The 21842-nt window shown below is 43.4% G+C and overlaps 1 protein-coding gene across 1 annotated transcript in view; it reads right to left on the reverse strand.

Moving 5' to 3' along the window:
• Positions 1-21842, reverse strand: part of ATP5F1B (ATP synthase F1 subunit beta) — a 202271-nt gene that overhangs the window by 97286 nt on the left and 83143 nt on the right. Inside the window, exon 5 of the mRNA XM_044075484.1 lies at positions 9294-9478. Within this exon, the coding sequence (XP_043931419.1) occupies positions 9294-9478 (185 nt within the window). The remainder of the gene's footprint in view (positions 1-9293; positions 9479-21842) is intronic.

A 21842-nucleotide genomic window follows, 5' to 3' on the forward strand; every position in this document is an offset into this window, starting at 1 on the left:
GTTCACTGAAGTCCAAGTTGCAGACTCCAAAATATCCTTTGTTGGTACTCCTGAGGAAGGCTGCTGCTCTGGTAGAATGTGGCCTAATACCCTTGGGCAGTGTTTGCCATGTGAATAGCAGAAACGAATGCAGTGGCCTATCCATTTTGAAATGGTCTGAAAAAGCCTTTCCTTGTGATCCTCCTGCAGCATACGCCACTAAATGTTGCTCAGTCTTTCTGAAAGCTTTAGTTTTGTCCAAGTAGAAGCATAGCTGTCTGCATGTCCAAAGAATGCAGAAGTCTCCCCTTTATTCTGTGGGTTTGGATAAAAGGTAGGTTAAGAGCCACACTGGACACTACTTTAGGCATAAATGTTGGGTTTATCCTTAGAGAAACCCTGTCCAGATGGAAAATAAAAGGTTCCACAGCCATTAATGCCTGTAACAGAGACTCTTGAAGTTATTGCTAGGAGTAGAGCTGTTTTCCATAAGAACTTTGTGTTGGCTGTATTGGCTGGCTCAAAAGGAGGCGGTGTGAGCTTTTCCAAGACAAAATTGAGGTCCCATGTAAGTATTGGTGCTCTCCTGGGGGGGGGGGGTCTTATGATTTTGACCCCTGGTACTGCCTCAGCAGTGGATGTGAAAAAATAGGTGGGTCTGTATTGTAGTCAGCTGAAATGGCAGAAGCATGGATCTTAATTGATGAGGATAGGCCTTTGTACAGCATCTGTTAGGTATTGTAAAATCTGAGGAATATTTGGCACAAGTGTCTCAATTCCTTGTGCCTGGTTCCAAGCACAGAATCTGTTCCATTTTTCTGCATAGGATTTTCTGGTGCTGGGCCTTCTGAAGAACATCCTTAACAGACTTGGGAGAGGTGTCCTGAATGGTTATAATATCTGCCATGCAGCCAGATTTAGTGTTCTGGGTTGGCTGTGCAGGATCTGATTTTGTTGGGTCAGTAGATTAGGAATTGGAGGTAATGTCCAGGCTGGACCTTGGGACAAGTTCTTTAGGATTGGATACCAGTGCTGGTGTGGCCAGTTTAGGGCAATCATTTTTGGCTTCTCGTTTGACCTTTAGGAGTACCTTGGGGAGGAGAGGCAGAGGAGGAAAGGCATAAACCAAGGGTTTTCCAGCTGAATGATGGAGCATCCACTTTCCATGTTTGTTCGTGGTAGGTCCTTGAGCAGAATCTCTGTAGTTGGCAGTTGTGAGGGGAGGCGAACAGATGTCTGGGCATCCCCATTTCCTTATGCTGAAGACTTGTGGATCTAGTTTCCACTCGTGAGGGTCCATGAGGTTTCTGCTTAGTCTGCCAGAGTATTTGTTTTTCCTGCCAGGAATTGTGCTTGCAGGTGCACTTGATAAGTCAATGCTGTGTTCCACAACGTCATGGCTCGTCTGCAGAGGGGATAGGAATGAGTGCCTCCTTGCCTGTTTATGTACCACATGACTGTAGTATTGTCCGTTTTTATCAGCAGTTGTCCTGGATGGAGTAAATCCTTGAAGGCTGTCAGAGCATTCTGTACAGCTAGCATCTCTTTTTGGTTGATATGAAGATGCATTTGGCTTGCGGGCCATGTGCCCTGAATACATTTTCCTGCCATGTGGTCCCCCCAGGCATAATCTGATGCATCTGTGTCTGCCTGGCTGTGGGTAAGGTGAATGTCTGTCCCTTGTTGTGGTGACAGGCCTGTACCCACCATCGAAACTCCTGTTGCAGGCAGGGAATGAGTGTAATTGTTTCCAGGCTGTGGCAATGTTGAGTCCAAACACTTTAGGTACCATTGTAACTTCCTCCTATGCAGTCTTGCATATGGAATTAGCAAGATGCAGGATGCCATGAAGCCCAAAGCCTGCAGAATTTTTCTTGCGGATAACTGGGTCTTTGTTGCCATGCTTTTGAAGTATGAAGTCAGTTGCCTTTGCCTGGCATGAGATAAACCATCTGGGCAGTTGTATTTAAGCTTGCACCCAGGAATATTATCTCGAGAGGGTACTAGTTTTGATTTTTCGTTTACTGTGTATCCTAGGCAAATTAGTAATCTTTTTACAAACTCCAGATGCTTTAGTAGAAGGTCTGTTCTCTGCTTGAAAAAGGCAGTCGTCCAAGTAAGGATAAATTTGAATTCCTCTGTCTGCAAAATGCAATTACTGGTGGCAGGCATTATGTGAAGACCCTGGGTGCAGAGAATTGGTAGTGCATTGAACCAGCTATGAATCTGAGGTATCTTCTGCAAGACTGTCTGATTGGGACATGCAGGTATGCCTCTGAGGTCCAACGTTACAAGCCAAGTCTTCTTGCCCAGCATGGGCAGAAGCTGCTGCAGTCAACATTTTGAATTTTGGAACGTCCAGAAAAGCATTTAGAACAGACAGGTCCAGAATTGGTCTCAAAGCTTTGTCCTTACTGGGTACTAAGAAAAGTCAAAATCCTTGTCCCTGCTCTTGCTGTGGTACTGGTTGAATAGCCCTCGTGTCCAAACTTGTTTGTGCCTCTGCCCATTGTGTGGCAGGTCTGGCATACCTTTTGCCTTTTGGAAGTGTGTGAAAGTGGAACATGTAGCCCTGAGAGACTTATGTTTAAGACCCATTTGTCCTGTGTGATCATGTGCCAATTTTGTGAAAAAAAGTGCTAGCTTTCCCCCCAAGGGTGCTGCCAAAAATTACGTGCTTTGCAATGGCAGAGGAAAGTCATTGGGACAGTTTCCTATATGGCTGTGATTTGTCTTCTCCGCTTTTGGAGGTAGTAGCACCCCATTGTTTGGGCCTGTATGAGCCCTGGGGTTGTCTGCCTCTAGGGTGTCTTATTTGCCTCTGTGGTCTGACACTGGAAAGGACCAATTCTTAGGCCAGTTCCTGCTAAATCTGGGAGGTTGTACCTGCAAGAAATCTGTCTGCATAGATTTTGCTTTATCCTCAATTTTCTTCAACACTCTTCTGCCTTACCACCAAACAAAATATCATGCTGTAATGGAGCATCCAATAATTTTGCTTTAACATGATCAGGCAGACTCTGCTCCTTTAACCAAGCATGCCTTCTAATAGAACCTGCAGCGGCCCTACAAGAGGCCTCCAAGTGAATCAAACCCACATTGCAGAATATGCTTTCCCACTTGTTCAGCTGCATGCAATAAATCCTGCATTTCCTTTTCATTTGTCAACATTTTCTGCTTTAGCAGCAACATTAAGTATTGCTGATACTTAAGCATATGAAGACAATTTAAAGCCCTTACAGCCAAGGTAACAGAAGTGTAAACCCCCCCCCCAATCTGTCCAGTGACCTAGAAACCCTATCCGAGGGAACAGGGTTTTTAGCTGTAGAGGCCTTGACCACTTTGGGACCCTGAGACATTGTTTCTGGGTCCGCAGCAGGGTTTTTATAAAGAAATTTATGAGAGCCTGGAACCCTGTAGTTTCTGTCTGGCTTAAAAGGTGCAGGAGGCAGAGAGTCAGGAGACAGACCAGACTCTTGAGAATACATCTACAAGGTCTAGAACAGGTAGAATAGCAAGAGGTCTATGCTGGGGAAGAAAGTTTGAGCTTTTTCTTTGATTCAGAGTAATCCTGGATCTCCCAGTGGAAATGCTCCCTCATGGTATGCAGGGTTTCCCCAAAAGAATAATCTTCAGGAGGAGAAGCTGAAGGGCTAGATTCTTCAGCATCAGAATCCTCATAGGGAGGGTATCCCTGTTCTGAAGAGGAGTCAGAGGAAATGAAAACCTGATCAGGAGTCATATTCTGTGTCTTGGGGATGGGAACCCCTAATCAAAGTAATTAGGTCTTCGGCCATTTTAGGTTTTTTTAGGCATGGAAGTCTGTCCAGGAGAATGCTGCATTGTCTTTAAAGCTGTTTTAGTCTTTGCCTTGGAAGCTGAGGATGGCTTAACATATAACTGTGCAAGTCTGAAACCCCCTCAGAAGCAGATGCCTGCTCCAGCTCTGGACCCATCCGAGGGAAGTTTGAGTGTCCAATACCTTGAGTATCCAGAGGCCTAGCTGTCTCCACATGGGAGTCTGTAGCGGGCATCAGGGGCTGCGAAAGCACCTCAGAGAACCAGCGACTGGCCTAGCGGAGGCCTAGTCGGTTTTGGACCTCTGATGCCTGTCCTTTTCCTTGCGCTCTTTATAAAATCCTGTCGGTTGTTCAGATGGCATTGTATAATTAAACCTTCGGCCAAAGTAATGAAAGGCAAAATCGTACAGACACTTAGTGCGTTGGTTAAATCTAGCACAAGACAGCTAGCAATGTCTTCGTCAGGGCCAAAGCAAGGAATACAGTAAGAATGAAAATCCTTGAGTTATTTGCTTCCCACAAGAAATACAATAACTTAGGACATTGGTCTGGAGCAAGAAAAAAAAGTTAAGTTTCCCCAACGGGGTACTTAGCTTTGTTGAAGACTTGAGATTTTTTTAAACTAATTTCAGATCTGGAGTCGGCCAACCGGCACTTGCGAACTGCTTTTGCTTCGGGCACTGTGCAGCAAGAAAGACGGAAGAAAATGGCATCGGCTGCATCTTGTATACCCCTGGCACATTGACGTCAAGGAAGAGGAGACCGCAACAGACGCTGGACCAGGACTTTGGAATTCAGGCCGACTGCGGGTAGCCTGCCAGCAGGATAACCCAAGTGTAAGGACTGCAACAGTGAAACACGATCATTTTATGCATGTACAGTCTTGGAATGAAAAATGTTACTATCGAAAACACAACTTGCCATAACAGAAATCAGTGCTTTCCATGCATGGCAAGCAAGGAAGATTAACAGATAGCAGAAAGATGGAGATTATGAAAATCTCACTACCAGCAACAACTGCCGCAGCAAAAAGGGCTTCTGCAATCAAAACACACTTCAGAGACCGGTTTAGCCATAACGAGGCAAGACCACAAAACCCAACCATTTGCATACTTCAAAATCCACTTTCCTGCAGTAATCAGCACTGGCAACCCATGCATACTGTTGGCACAAGCACACCCTTATTCACTCCACACTTTGTGTCTAGTGCCCTCCCTCCAATATTACAAGTTTTTCTTACAAGGCAAGTTTCGCATGGCAACCATCCCCCAAAGACACCCACCTTACTTTGTGTCAGCTCACCCACACCCATCTACTTTTCACACCCCACCAGTACTGAACAATGGAGGAATACAGCTTTGTCGGTGTTAACTTGCACAGCTAGCATAAATACTTTGACAGCTCATAACTAAATAGCATAGGCCCCCCCTACCTCCAACATGTAGCTAAGACTTCAGAATCACACTGGCAGGCACAAGACAGAAAGGGGCACTGCAGGCACAAGACAGAAAGGGGCACTGCAAACAGTAGCAGCCAGCGTACTGATCAGCAACAGTCATGCGATTGCAAAAGATGGAGACATTTCACATTCTGCAATGTTGTAGGGGAAAGCACTTAGAGGAATTTTAAATGAATGCTTTGTTGTATTTGCAATTGACCCATTTTAAAAAAATTTGGGTGGGTTATGAGTCCAAGACTTGATCCAAACCCAGAATCTAGTATTAAACCATGCTACCGCTACCATGGCTGTTTTTAAAACATTTGAGTGTTTCCCACCTGAATTAGTACAAGTGGCAGTGTCCAGATACAGGATCTAGGTCCATTTTGTAATCACTGACTGTATTCTCCACACATTTTCCAAGCCACCTTTTGATGGGACCTTCTACACCCTTGAGAGAAGTGTGCCAACTGGAACCAGTCTAAGGGTGATTTGTCTAGTTCTGGGAGTCCAGCATGGGAGTCCAGCATCATGCGTTCAGAGTTCAAGCAGGTTTCTGCTAGCTTGTGTATTGCACAATTCTGCACCACAGCCAGATAGATACTTAAGTTTTCCCTTTGATACAGCTGTAGTACATTAGTGTAGCCCTTGGTACATTTTTGGTCCAAGTAGTATTGCTAGTGACAAAACTAAAACTAAAGCAAAACTAAATAAAATAGAAAATACTACATCAGATACCCTGAAGTAGGAAAACAAAGCACGTTTAGTACATAGAGCGCTTTCATCTCAAATGAATCTCTGACGAAGTCTCATTTGAGATGAAAGCGCTCAATGTCCTAATAAAATGTGCTTTGTTTTCCTACTTCAGGGTATCGGATGTAGTATTTTCTATTTTATTTTGTTTAGTATTGCTAGTGAGCTGCGACTTACCACCAGCCAAAATCCCCCATCAGAAATACCAATCTACACAGCACTCCTAGAGCAGTCCTGAAAGCACCCCTTTGTGATGACACTCAACCTAGCAATACAACACAGTTGGGACTACCCATTTCTCCTACCCACTTTGAGGACTTGGGTCTATGAGGCAGTGTAACAACTGCCTTATGCAAACTGACAACTCTCCCAATACACTCACTAGTAGTGAGAGACTTATCTAAAAAATAAAATAAAAAGTTGAATCCCTGCTCTCTAGCAAAAACACTGAAGAGGTTGCCAACTCGCCCACCACTCCTCAAACAGTAGTCAACACCAAAGATATACAGAAGTTCTCAAAACTTCAGAGGTTCTCTCAAAATAGCTTCCACACACCAATGACTTCGAAAACTTAAGACTGGTCCAACAGCAACAGACAGATGGCAGCACTGGTGTAACCTACCAACCCCCTACTGCACACCCAGGAGCAGAAATTACAGGAGCTGAAACTGGAGGATGTAGAGGTTTGTGCAGTCACAGAAACATGGTTCAAAGACTCAAGACAGTACCCCAAGCCTTGCAAGGCTACAATACCCTCTACACCTTCAGAATGCAAAACGAAGGTCTGAGAATCAAAGGAGGTGGTGTTCCTAGCTATAAAAGAGAAATTCACCTACTGGCTAGTTAGCAAAACTCCATGGAGTTGCTCAAGTTCAGTATGCCATGGGCAAGACCCCCATTCGAATCACAGCTAGTTATACACCCCCCCCCAATGAATCATGATGTGCAAGAGACCCACTTAGATTCATCCAAATACCACCAATCTGGTCATGGGAGATTTCAGTTATCCCACCAACTGGGAAACTGACTGTAGCCTTAACTCACTAGTGCAAGAGTTCCTTAACTGTTAGATGAAATGCCCTGTAACAAAAATTATTCAAACCCAAAGGAGGAACACACTGCCACAACTGTGAAGACCCTCATTAAAATCTGAAATCAGATTTTACTGGCTATAGCCTGATGTTAGTGCCAGTTCTAAAAAACTTCAACGCAAACTATACACTCCTAGGGGGAAGGTATAAAAGTAAAAGACCCACCTCCAGCTGGAAGTGATAATTGCACGAAAGCTTACACTAAAGCCCTGTACAAATCACTTGTATAACTGTATACACGGCTGTTCCAGAAAGAGAAAAGCCATAGCTCCAAGTGAAAAAAAAAGCCACCCTTGGTCATCCAGCAAACAAAACACTGCTGTCTAAGGCGAGGGCCCAACAGGGAAGCACCCCCTTCTCATGTCAAATCCAAGAGTACCAGACAAACCTTGGCAAATCAGTGGATTAATGTCAGACAGTTTGACTTCATATACTTCAAAAATGCATGCCACAGGTCCAGTTATTCTCGCTACTTTAAAAAGAATATTTATAAAGTTGTCCCTTTTCAGGCCTTTGTACCCCCATTTTAGATTTTGACCAGATTTTTCATCAAGAGGTTGAGAGGTATGCATCACGCAGAGATAGCAAGCCTGCTGGAAGACTGATTTGGCAAAAACTTTACTCCCTTATCAACCCTTTACCCGCAACCCCCCACCCCTTATCAACCCTTTACCCGCAACCCCCCACCCCTTATCAACCCTTTACCCGCAACCCCCCACCCTATATATCCCAACAGATCAGTAAAGCCTTGTCCAAAGCAAAATACAGCCTCGATGGACCCAGACGGTATCCCAAGTAGTCTTGTAAAACATGAACTAGCATCATCATTAAGTACCTATTCAATCACAGGCTATGTTCCTGCAGAATGGAGAACAGCAAGTTATTCACCTCAACAGGTGGCCCAGCAATAGACCTGGGGAGTAGTCCCATAAGTCTGTCCAGGCTCAGGCTCACCTGCAAAGCCATAGAAGGCATCATAGACCTTACAAGGACATGGGAGACTCCAAACCCTGGAAGGAACCCAATTCTGCTTTGTCAAGGGCAGATCCTGCTTGTTAAACTTGGTGGATTTCAAAAATGTGACTAACAAACCAGTCACACACCAAGGTGTGAAACTCCCTGTTTATACTTTGCAGAAGTTCAGGCCAAAACTAGTGCTGTGGTTGACCAAATTTGCAGACTGCAAACCGTGTGCAATTACCAAATCCCCAAATGATCAGTATACTTCAGGAGGGTCTTATGCAGACCAACTGCAAAGTGCATCATCCCCTTGGGCAAAAATAATGTCACAAGTAGACCAAGACCTGAACTTTGACCACAGTATCTACTGTAATAAGGAAGGCTTTCCACGCAACACTCAAAGGCATTGCCTCTACAGTGAGAGAGTTATAACCCCTCTATACTAATCACTAATCAGGCTGTAATTGAGTACACCCCTTTTGGCATGTACAAAAAAAACTGGACAGACCTCAGATTTCTAACAAAGATAAAGGGAATAGTGCCCACAACCCTCCCTGACACAGGCAGTCGTTACCAACTACAGTCCTGGGTACTGACTAGATCACCATTACATTGGCATGAAATGTCTAGGCTTGAAATGACCTTTGGGTCAATAGCCTAGTACCTCCTATTCTTAGTGCATCAGAAAGGACTCTAGTTTACACTTTTAGGGAAGCAGTCTGACTGCAATTTAACACCTGCATGGAGGCAGAAACTACTGAAAGGTTGGGGGGGGCAGCATTCTACCTTGTCTACTTGCAGTGACGCTAAGAGGACATGTTCATACTCAAGTTAGATTCTATTTACTGACAAGTCATTTTAATTCACCAAACCTGTTCCAGTGGAGATTGTGCCTATAAAATAAAGCACACTGACTGCCACATACCTGATCAATGCAAGACTGAAAAAATGGAACACATTTACCCCTTTTGAATTCAATAAAACTGGGAGATACATGCGTCATTAAGTACAGCAGCCTAATGTGGGCAGGGAGAATTCCTAGCCTGAACTAGTTAGGAAGTCTGAGCTTTCCCATATATTCAGTACATGCACACAATTCACAACTTTACAAAAATGGGGATGAAAATATCTAAGAAACCAGTTCATATGACACTAAAATAGCATTTTTATGATCCAAGCCCGAATGATCTGCAACATGCAATGCTGAACCAGAGATATAGATAAGCCAGTTACTTCACCTTGCACAGAGCAATTCAAAACTGAATTATGTACCTTAGAAGTAGTATCCTTCAGATTAATGACCCCAGACTCTATCATTTCATGGTACAAGTCATTACCCTCACGAGTACGTTCTCCAACACCAGCAAAGACTGAATAGCCACCGTGGGCTTTTGCAACATTATTAATCAGTTCCATAATCAGCACAGTCTTTCCCACACCAGCACCGCCAAAAAGCCCTGAAAAGAAAAAATTACAATCTTTGACAAACAAAAGCAATAATGTAAAGCAGTAAAAGTCAAAAATAATTTAAGAAAATCATTACAACAGAGGTCACTTGAGAAAGTATATTACAGGTTTTAGATGCAGCAAAATTAAGGGTACAGTACAGCAGCATGTGTGGGGCTGTTCTGCCCACCTCAAACATTCTCTACTCACTGGGCTTGCGCAAAAGCCCATTTACTAGACAAACAGTACCATGTGATTTGATGCATCAGATTTGCTGTATCCAGTGCATTTGCTATAAAGAATTACACAAGTGGCTTACTGAAGTCTTGCATCTGACTGCCTCCAGCAGGCAGTCAGAAATGAATTCAGAGCCAGACCACTTCCACAAGGGTCAGGAAGATGCCAGCTTCAGACAGCTCTACAAACCTGGCATATCAACCCATGCAATATTTGCCTGCCATCTTCTTGGCCCAAAGCTGGGCAAAGCCATACATGTTAGGCATGATGTAATATGCAAGTCTGATCTGGCTTACTTACAGGGGTACAGTCTGCAAAAGAAAAGCTCAAGAAATCTGAGCAGAGAAGGGGAGCAAGGTTTATGAATGAAAGGGGGTATATACATCCCCAATTCAACAGATTATGAAGACTGAGGTAGTGACCACCATACAACATTGAAAATTACAGTAAGTTGTCTACACAATTTACCATACTGTGTTTTATACTGGGCACAGATGTAGCTATAACCTTTTGGAAAGTCCTCAAACCTGTATTCAACCCTATTTTGACACATTTTATTCCATAAAGGAAAGCTAATTTTTCCTGAACAGCTTAGTTGTGCACACAGCACTTTACACACCACCAAGGAGCACAAGATTTTCCCTCAAACTTTAGGCATTAGAAAAAACACCAAAAGCTGAATAGCTTGGTGCAGAGCTCAAATTTCTGCAAGAAAAAAGGATAGTAACAAAGGTAAAATGAACCTTGACAACTGAAAGACATGCTCCTTGCATGGTGAGTTTGTAGTTCAAAGGCTACCCAACAGCAGTAAGCCATCAGGAAAGGAATCAGAGGCTAGGGGCAATTTAGACAAAAAATTAAGGACCCAGGGTCTCATCTTGACTTTGCAGAATTGCTTCACTGGGGGCCAGGCAGACATGCTGAATATAGTTTCATCTCCGGTCAGCCCATAGAAATACTGCAAAATCGTGGGCGTATCCACTTGCCCAAGGAGGAATTGGCACTCCCAGCACCAGTCTTTCCCCATTTCAGTTATGGATGATTTTTTGTACCAAACCTAGTTCACAGAAGTAAAGCCAAGTTGTACAAGCTGACAGTCTGATTATGGATCAGGTGGGACATGTCAGACTTGGGCCACAACGGTATCAACATTATTGGCAGGGACCATTTATGACCTGTAATCTAGGTCTTCCTACTCTTGGGCAGTGTCAGAAGTCTGAAACTGGGTGAATACTACCCAAAGCATGACCAAGGACTCAGCTTTGCTGACCAAAGAAACTGTTGGTGAAATCAGTTCTGTGATCTCCTACGTGGTCCACAGACATTTGCCTAATGTACTCAATAGTGCTAATGGACAGAGGCCATTTACCAAGCCTGCAGTACCACAAACCAATTTTATTGGAAAGTTTAGCTTTTTCATTCCTTAATCATGGAACTTCAGAATTGAACTCCATCACTGCATATTTTATATAGTGATTTTTAGTAAATCACTAGACTTTATACTAAACATGACATTTTTGTATTGTAAATATCTTATAAGTTTTAACATTTTACAGCAAATTTTCATTTTTTAGGAGTTCAAACGAGCCTTTTTAGATATAGAAAAGGATGATGTAATATTTTCAGATATTTAGAAAATCCACTTTCGAACTCTACACTAGCTGGCAGCGTAAACACCAGAAAAAGTTATTAGTAGAGGGCCAGCTAGTACGCGTTTGCCAGGACAATGTCTCAATTGGAGGATTTTTTTTTTTTTTTTTTTTTTTTTTTTTTTTAAGAGACTATCCATATAAATTTGTACAGGAAAAAATGAAATTTTTAAAAGGGAAAAAAGGCAAGATTTTGCCTTTTTAGGAGCAAAGACAAGTTAATAAAACTATAAAACTTACTAGGGTTACTACATTTTTCTATCTGAAGTACAAGTTATACAAATATTAGAATCTTATCAGATGGCATTAAGGACAGATGTACGGCCATATATTGGCTTTGAAAACAGACAAGTCAAAATTTTCTACAAAAAGTAAAGTGTTACCACAAAATGGCTTTTATAGGCACAGTCTACAAAATTGCAGGTCACCATTTTAATAAACATGGCTAAATGTAAATCCTGCCCAGCATTATATTGGAAACACTTCTAGATGGTTGCTACAATTAACATCTGTGGAAAAAAAAAACCCCATACACTACCAATGCACTTTACAGGCACATAAGCCAGTATGAAAATCCGTTATCTGCGTATATAGCAAGCTCTAGGGCAAGCTAACAAGCAATATATCTATATACAACTAGACATTCAGATACACATCTCTCTCAACCCCGCCCCCCTACTTCTATATAGGAACAATTTTGAAGGATGTACAAGGGAGAATTACTGAAGATCTAGATATTGCCGAATTAAAATGGCAAAGTTGAATGCTATGAACTCCAGACTTATTCTGGTACTAGTAGTGGTATTTTAAAAATGAAATTTTATAATGGAAGCCAATTATGAACAGTCATGCAATTATATTGTTTGCTACTTTTATACATGCAGTGATGGAGTTTGTTCTGAAAGTTCCTGATGAACGAAAGCACTAAACTTTCCAATAAATCTGGCTTAAGATACTGCTGGTAAACATTATCCTTTGTCCATTAGCACCATCAGGTCGGTTGCTTTAATTGGTTCTACAATTATTTTGTAGAAAGTGTGGGGAAAGAATGGGAATCCTGCTCCGAAATGCATTCATCCAGTAAGAGTGGAGCCTTCCTCCAACCAGTTTTTTTTATGCAACTGTGCAAAGGCTAAAATTAGTCTGGACTCATCTGGTGTAGGTTCCTTAGGGAGTTCATCAGGGATTGGGACTACAAAGTCAGGGGCTGTACAAGCACCCTTTTATTACCAGCACCTTTAAATCAAAGACAGGCCTAGCGAATTTTAATCAGCTGCAGAACACAACTTTCAATACTTCTGGGAGACCATCAGGTTCTATACAGGATCTTGGGTGTGTTGGAGTCTACTTTTATGGTTTTCAGCCTAGATTCTTATGTTGCAAATGGCAATGCTGCCCAAGCCTGAATAATGTTTCATAGGCAGGCACAGCATTGCCAGACCTCCATTTTGGGAATACCTAGCGCCCCGAGCAGGCCAAGTCCTAATCGGGAATGGAGGAAACCAAGCACACCAATAACTGAAAGGATATTAAATCTCAATCCTACAGGGTGCACTGTTCCACTCACTTGTGGCAGGTTCACACTAACCAGTGTGACACCATCTGCCTTAACACACTGATGGCCAACAAATCGGTACATAAAAACTTGTGCTGGGACTTCCTTGCATTCCCTTATACACTACCCTGCAGCTGACCAGACCAGAACATGTAGAGTAGTCAAGGCTCTAAACACTACAGTAGTCCTCTCTAGAGGAGTCAACCCTGGAACCAGGGTCCCCATGTTTGGGGCACAAGGGGCACAGTAGGGTCCCCATGGTTGGGGCACAGTAGGGTCCCCATACAAAAGCCCAAGAGGTTTCCAAACCCTATAAAAAAGTAGGTCAAACCTCTTGGCAAGAGAAAGAATCCAAGGATGTTGTTTGGAACCCATCCCACATTGCTTCACAGCAAGGACAGCCACAGCATTAAACAGCCCTTCAATTGTCACAGCACCTGCCCTAAGAGTTCAGATGGCAGTCTTACACAGCACAGTGCTATCAAGACAGGGTGCCTCCAAATGTTATGCCATTGGTGACTTGTCAAGAGGAAAGACATTATACCCCAAGGGAGAGGAACGCTACCAATAGTTCAGTTCCTCTTAGAGTCCGAAGTACCTTACTGGGGAGATCCTCTTCCTCCATAGAGGAAACCCATAAACCCCCCTGCAATTCTGACTGCAGAGTACTCAATGAAGAAAACCTTGTGCCATCACAGCCCAAACCTGGGAAATGAGGCTGGCCAACAGGCCTCTAGAGATGGAGACGTCACGATCTCCAGCAAAGACTGGAGCAATTATCTACCTTCGCCCCATCTGCTATTGAGAGGACATTGAGCAGATTTGCTACAAGCACAAACCTGACTCCAGGTCCAGTTATGTGGTGCCAAAGTGGAAGGTATGGCTGCATAATGCAATACTACACATTAACCTAGACCTGTAAAGGCTCCAGGGCCATTAACCTAGTATACACCTATGAACACAATTACACAGAATTGAATTCTAACCAAAACACAATTAAAAGGTAATTTTCTTAAATATTCCAGTCCACATCTTGGAGGAAAGGTATAGAAAAATAAAAATTAAGAACCAAGATTTGAAACTTATGACCAACAGGAAATCTTGCACAAGAGTGAATGCACTACAAAAAATACTGTTTGACATCTACATTTTGGGGGGGTGGGTGGCTTGTTCTGCAGTCTCATGCGACTAACTTGCTAGTCAAAGTATGAAATAGAAATCTTTATACAACCATGACAGCTGCATCTGTCTCGAGACATGACCTTGACCCAAGTACACTACGGAAGCTTCCCCAGCCTGCAACAATCTTGGGAGTGTAAGGGATGCAACCAAAAGGGAGCTCAAAGTTCAAAAAAGTTACTTCTGCTAGTTCAAACTTTAACTGTCCCTGCTGGTGGATGGACACTATCTATACTTGATGATTAGGAATGCACTTATGCAACTGCCACAGCTTGAAGTTGGATACACACCATAATGCATCTGTGTTGTCTGCTTCAGTCTTCAAGCCTGTGGTCTCTTGTTCAGACTTTAGGACAGCGCTGGCCCATCAGCAAGCTCAGAATTCCAAGCTAGAGCCTCTCCCACCCCACCCATACTGCCTAACTACTCAGTATACCTCAAAGTTTGTTGCAATAGTAAAAAAACAAAGATGCTTAGCAGCTCACAGGAATGAAGGCTCCCAGTATAATCCATCAGATTATTCAGTTGGGGGGGGGGGGGGTTAAACAAACAGATAGAACATTATGGAGAGATAGAACATTATGGAGAGTATACAACTATCTGTTCAGTCTTCAAACTGAGGTCTGGACAGCCCTATGGAAGGATATTCCAAACACTTCAGAACCAAAAGCAGCTCTGTTCCTAGGACGTCAAGTTTACAATGCAAAATAAGTGACAGTTCGCCCAAGATGCAGCTGCACAAGCATCTTCTGAAGAAACCCTAGACCAGGAAGCAGCAATAGATGTCATGGAATGAGCTCCAACTAGTTGCCAACGAACAATAGTATTTCCCTTTTCTAGAATCTGAAAAAGTGAACTGATCAGACTTCCTGAATGTATGTCCTAGCCAGGTAGAATCTAAGTCTATGGATGCAACACAATCACCCTTATTTGAAATTCATTAAAAATACAGCGAGATTAAAAGAATAGTACTGAACACAACCTTAAAGAAATTAGTACATAAACTACCTTTATGGAAAAAGATAGGTTTGGAAGACCCTCTTGGATGAAGCAATGGCCACTAGAAAGGCAGTTTTCCAGGGCAAGAATTTCAAGTCAGCCTTGGCAACAGGATCAAAAGTCATAGCTTGACAAACTAAAAATCCCATGGAAGAGTGGGATCCTTGATATGAAGTCCAAGTACCCTTGAGAAAGGCTTTGCATAGTCTGGACAAAGCCAAAGATATTCAGACATGAAAGTTGGAAATGGCTGTGGACAGAGCTTTGATGGCAGAGAAACTGGCTGCAGAATTAAGAAACCAGCCACAAAATCCAAGACCGACTAAATAGGATAAATGATGCTGTTGGGCCCAATTTACTTCAGGGAGGACAAAGCTTCTGGACTGGGGGAAGAAAGCCTTGGAGAAACCATGCAGATCAAGGTGAATTACTGCTAAATATCAGCGTTCATTAGCAGATTCTGTGGTGGCAACCCCTAACCAGGATAAGGCAAAAGACACAGAGTTGTTTGGCTTCTGCTACATGCCTACAATCAACTGCATTACTAGCAGACTTAAGTACAAACTTGCAGTGTTAACGATTGCACTGCATTTTATTTTTGTCCATGTCACTGAATATTGTGGTCTCTGTAGTTTCCCACCTGCCCTCCCTGTTCTTGTTCTGGTATTAATCTTGGTGGCTTTGGAATTGCCTGACCCTCCTGTAAATGTTTGAACACTCCTCCTGGGTGTCTCTCATTTGCTCAAGAGTACAGCGAGATCATATTTTGACTTCAGACACTCCAGTCCCAACTGTTCAGCTCTATTCCACTCTAGTATCACTATCTCATTCTACCCAATACAGAGAACATTTGTGAAGGGCTAGCCACTTGGGTCCTTATCTTCCGTTTATCCTTTCTCCCTTTCAAAGAAAAAATTCTAAGCCTTTTCCTGCCTTACCTGCAACTAGTCCAGTCCAGATACAGATTTGCTGTAACCAAGACTCTAAGCTTCTGAGCCCCCAAAGCCTTTGTGTTGGAGGGAAGCCACCTAGCTCATCAGTGGGCGTGGTAAGCACTAGGTAGCCTACCACAAGATCCAGGTACAGATTCTTAGTTTTAGCATTTGAATTTGCTTATTTGTGCTCAGCACTTGTTAACACTAAATAAGCTACAAATTACTACAGCACTCAACCTTTAACTAGAGGAAAAATACATTTTTGTACTTACTTTCCCCACTTGCTTAGAGAAAAAAGTACAGTTTTGTACCTACCATAAATGTAGATGTTCGAGGATTCCATTGCTGCAGTCCTGACTATTGGGTATAGTCCGCGTCCCAGTCGGCCCGAATACCAGAGTATAAGGCTGACGTCGGTCATGGCGCCTTAGACTGACGTCAGTACGTCAGGGTACTAATGCGCATGACCGACGCCATTTCCTCAGTCTTTTCTTGCCCCAGATGTCAGAAGACCCAAAAAGACAAGTCCCAAAAAACCTGCACCAAAAAACATGTACAATATATACAACAATATATATAAAAAATATAAGCATGTAAACTCACCTACACAACCACCCCTAAACACAGAGGGGAAGGAGGGAGGGTAAATTGGACTGCAGCAATGGAATCCTCGAACATCTACATTTATGGTAGGTACAAAACTGTACTATGTTCTTCGTCTTCCATTGCTGCAGTCCTGACTATTGGGTAGAATCCCAAAGCAGAGGAAAGGGAGGCTGGCAAATTATAAGGTAGTAGGAGCTGATAACATACCTTGCAAAACAGCAGTGGCAAAACCAGCCCTAGACTTAGAGTAGATAGGAAGATGATAATGCTTAGAGAAAGTATGCACTGAACTCCAAGTAGCTGCTTCCAAAATATCCTTAGTTGCCACCCCCCTTAGAAATGCTGTTGAAGTGGCAGTAGCCCTAGTGGAATGAGGCCTAATCCCAGCTGGAATCTCCTTGCCATGATGGGAATAACAAAATGCAATGCAAAAGCCAATCCACGGAAATAGTTTGTTTTGACACAGGCTTGCCCTGTGAACTCAAGGCAAAAGAAACAAACAACTGCTGAGACTGCCTAAAATCCTTAGTCCTGCTTAAATAATATCTCAATTGCCTGTGTACATCTAAAGTGTGCAAAATCTTTTCCCCTTTATTTTGGGGATCTGCATAAAAAGTAGGCAAATGAATAGTTTGGTTTAAAGCCACACTAGAAACCACCTTAGGCATAAAGGAAGGATTAGTGCGTAATGATACCCTATCCTTATGGAAAATCAAAAAGGCTCTACTGCCATAAGGGCCTGCAACTCAGACACCCTTCTTGCAGAAGTAATGGCCAACAGAAAAGCAGTCTTCCATGACAAGTATTTCAACTCAGCAGTAGCCGAGGCTCAAAAGGTTGTAGAGTAAGTTTTTCCAACACAAAATTGAGATCCCAAGCAGGAGTAGGAGCTCTCATTGGGGTCTTATATTCTTTGCCCCTCTAAGAAACTGCTTGAACAAAGGATGCGAAAACAAAGGTGGGTCACAATCATAATGAGCTGAAATTGCTGCAGCATGAATCTTAATGGAAGAGAAGGACAAACCTTTGTCCAATAACTCAGTAAGATATTGAAGAGCCACACTCAAATTAGGCTCAGAAATCTCCAAATTCTTTGCTGAACTCCAAAATAAAATCTCTTCCATTTGTCTGCGTACACCTTCCTTGTACTAGGTCTTCTAGCTTCCATAATCACATTTAAAACTTGCTGAGGAAGTTGAGACCTGCTGTGCTTCAAGAGAGAATATGCCAGGCTGTTAGATGGAGAGTGAAGCTTGACATTGAGCAGATGACCATCTTGCTGAGATAACAGATGAGGAATCAGAGGTAAAGGCCATGGAGGCTTCCTTACCAGACTCCGTAGTAGTGGATACCAGTGTTGCCGAGGCCAATCTGGAGCTATCAAAATCATCCTTGGCCTGTCTTGTCTGACCTTTAATAATACCTTTGGAAGAAGAGGCAGAGGTGGAAAGGCATAGACATGAAGGTTTTTCCAACTGAAAGACAGAGCAACCACTTTCCAAGCTGTGTGATGAAACCCCTTTGTGCAATACTTTGGCAGCTGGTGGTTTAGTGGAGAAGCGAACAGATCTATGTCTGGAGTTCCCCATGACACTGTCAATTTCTGAAATACATGAAGATCCAGTTTCCACTCGTGGGGATCCATGATTTGTCTGCTTAACACATCTGCTAGGAGTTCTGTGCTCCTGGCAGAAACCTTGCCTGAAGAGTTAGTTGCAAGCTTAGCAGTCTCCCATAAAATCATTGCTTGCCTGCATAGAGGATAAGAATGTGTTCCCCTTGCTTGTTGATGTACCACATGACAGTTGTGTTGTCTGTTAGAATCAACACCTGCCCTGGAAGAAGTAACTCCTTGAAAGCCATCAATGCAAACTGGACTGCTAACATCTCCTTCATGTTGATATGTAGATGCTGTAGTCTGGCAGGCCACTTGTCTTGTATCCACTTTCCATTTAAATGAGCTCCCAAGCAGTGTCCGAGGCATCTGTCGTTAAAATCTGACTCGCCTCTGGCCGGGTCACAGAGAGTCCCTTGTTTAGGTGACATTCCTGAGCCCACCACAAGAATTCCTTTTGAAGGCAAGGTATTATTTGAATGACAGTGTCCAAATCCTGGCAGTGCTGTGTCCATACATTTTTGAGATACCATTGCAGCTTCCTCATATGCAGTTTGGCATTGGGAAGCACCAGAATACAAGATGCCATGAACCCTAATGCTTGAAGGACTGTCCTTGCAGTCAGCACGGACTGATGAGATAGTTGATGGAAGTAAAGTGACAGACTCTTTTGTTTGTCCGGGGTTAAAAAGGCCATCTGGGCTGCTGTATTCAGTCTCACACCCAGAAAGCACATATCTTGAGAGGGTACTAGACTGGACTTTATTTCGTTCACAGAATACCCCAGGCATCTTAGCACTGCTATGACAAATTCCAGATGCTGTAGAAGGTCTTCCTTTTCTTGAGCCAGAATCAGGCAGTCGTCCAAGTAAGGATAGATTTGAATGCCTTGAAGCCTGAAGTAAGCTATCACTGGAGCCAGAACCTTTGTGAATACTCTGGGCAGTAGATAAGCCAAAGGGCAATGCAGAGAACTGATAATGAAAATCTCCAGTTGAAACGCAGATACTTTCTGCAACCTAGCCTTATAGGCACATGAAGGTAAGCTTCCTTGAGATCTAAAGTTACCATCCAGTGATCTTTGCCCAGCAGAGGTAACAGTTGTTGTAACGTCAACATCTTGAACTTGGGAATGTCCAGATAAGTGTTGAGGATAGATAAATCCAAAATTGGTCTCCACGTGTTCCCCTTCTTTGGTACTAGGAACAGGCGAGAATAAAATCCGAAGCCCCTTTCTGATACAGGGACTGGCTGAATGGCCCCTATCTGGAGTAACTGAGAAACTTGCTTGTGAGCCTCTTTTCTTTGTGGAGGAGGAACATCTGGCATGCCTTTGAAAGGGGCATTGTGTGGAAATAAAATCTGTAACCGTGATGAATGATATCCAGCACCCATCTGTCTTGAGTGATTAAATCCCAATTTTCTTTGAAAAGAGACAGTCTTCCTCCCAAAGGAGCTGCCAGGCGAGAATCCACTGGCAGCTGAAAAGGCAGGTCATTGGGTCTGCTTACGAAAGGACTGACCCCTGCCCTCACCAGAATTCTGAGCAGGTGAACTCTCTGATCTAGGCCTAAAGAACCTTGAGCCCTGCCCTACCACGTCTAGACCTACCCCTAGACTGGGAACCATAAGCAGGATATGTCCACCCCTTAGCAGGCCAATTTCTACTAAACTTGGAGGCTGCACCTGCAAAATCTTTAACAGTCTGCATAGACTTAGCTTTGTCCTCCATTTTCTTTAAAACTGCTTCCACAGGCGGTCCAAACAACACATCAGACTGTAAAGGAGCATCCAAAATCCTGGTCTTAACATGCTCAGCTAAATTCTGATCCTTCAACCAGGCATGTCTGCGAAGAACAGAACTAGTAGCAGCCACCCTCGAGGAGGCCTGAACAGCATCAAAACCACACTGCAAAGAATGCTTACCCACTTGTTCAGACACATGAACCAAATCCAGCAATTCTTTACACTCAATACCTTCCGCCAAAGCATCCACCTTAGATTTCAATTGTGAAAGGAGATAATTCTGATATTTTAGCATATGAAACTGACAATTCAACGCCCTCATGGCTAGAGTGGAAGAAGTATATACTTTCTTACCCCACCTATCCAAAGCCCTTGCCTCTTTATCAGAGGGTACAGGATTTTTAACCACAGAAGCTTTAACACCTTTAGGCCCCTGAGAAACAGTTTCGGGTCCGCCCTAGGACTCTTAAACAAATACTTATGAGCTTGGGCACCCTATAATACCTATCCGGCTTAACAGGAGCAGGAGGCAAGGAGTCAGGGTCCAGGGAAGCCTCTGCAAAACATCCTCCACCACATTCAACACAGGAGGAATAGCTAAGGGCCTATGCTGGGGTAAAAACAAGAATTCCCTAAGCCTTTTCCTGGAATCAGAGTAATCCTGGCCTTCCCATTTAAAGTGCTCCCTCATGGAGTGAAGAGTCTCTGAAAATGAAAAATCCTCAGGAGGAGAAGCTGTAGGAGTGGAATCATCCACATCAGAATCAGAATAAGTAGGAAACTCTTGTAAGTCTTCCACAGAAGACTCTGAAGCCTGTGAACACTGTTCAAAACTATCAAACTCCTGTTCCACCCTAGGCCTCTTATCAGGCGGGGCATAGAACCTCTAATCAGAGTAATCAAATCTTCTGCCATTTTAAGCATATGTTTCTTAGGCACAGAGCCGAAATGCTAGGAGAAGCCCCCACAGAAGCTGAACTTGGCCTACCTCTAAAAGAAGCTTTGGCAACAGAAGGAGAGGCCCTAACTACCTTGGGAAGAGAGGGAAGAACAGTTACCTGAGAAGCCCCCTCAGCCTGGCCTACCTCCTGAGAGGGCACATCCTGTAACAGTAAAGTATCCGCCTGAGACTCCATAGAGACTCCTGGCAAAACCTCTGGCTCCCTGAGCCTTCTAAAGAACCGGCGTCCGGGACTGCGGTTCCTCACCCCTAGGCTTCACTGTTTTGTCCTTGCGCTTCTTGGTTGAAGCGGCGGGAACATCCGGCGGCATATTATAATTACAACGCTTCCCAAACACTAACCTAGCACAATCTAGCCTCCTCTTAATAGTGCGCTTGTTAAATCTAGCACAAGGTATACACCAACAATGTATGATAATCCCTATGCGGTATCTGCTTCCCACAGAAATACAGTTATTCACTTTTTCTGACATCCGGTTAAATACTGAGGCAAGAAAAACCAAAATGTTCTAGCTTAGCCAACTCTGTTTTGGTCTGAAACTCGGTTTCGAAAATCTCAGAAGCCAAATTGCTGCATCGGACCATCTGGTATTCGCGACTGGGTACCCAATAGTCAGGACTGCAGCAATGGAAGACGAAGAACATCAGCTCTTATACTCACTTCGTACTTTTAGGAGGAAAGTACTTCAGGCATGTCCAAGGGTCAGCTCCCAGTGTACTCCTGTTTATCCGATTAATCTGGGCATCTTGGGGCAACGTAGCAATTGTCTCATGTACAGACAACCCTATCCTACCACCAAACACCAACCTGTAAGAGATGCACTTATCTAGCCAAACTTGAGGCAAAGCGCTCTCCACCCAAGATTGAGCTCGACAGTCAAGAGAAGGTAAAC

The sequence above is a fragment of the Protopterus annectens genome, chromosome 6.part1, assembly GCF_019279795.1.
Source record: "Protopterus annectens isolate FY-2018-M chromosome 6.part1, PAN1.0, whole genome shotgun sequence".
Classification (NCBI taxonomy): domain Eukaryota; kingdom Metazoa; phylum Chordata; order Ceratodontiformes; family Protopteridae; genus Protopterus; species Protopterus annectens.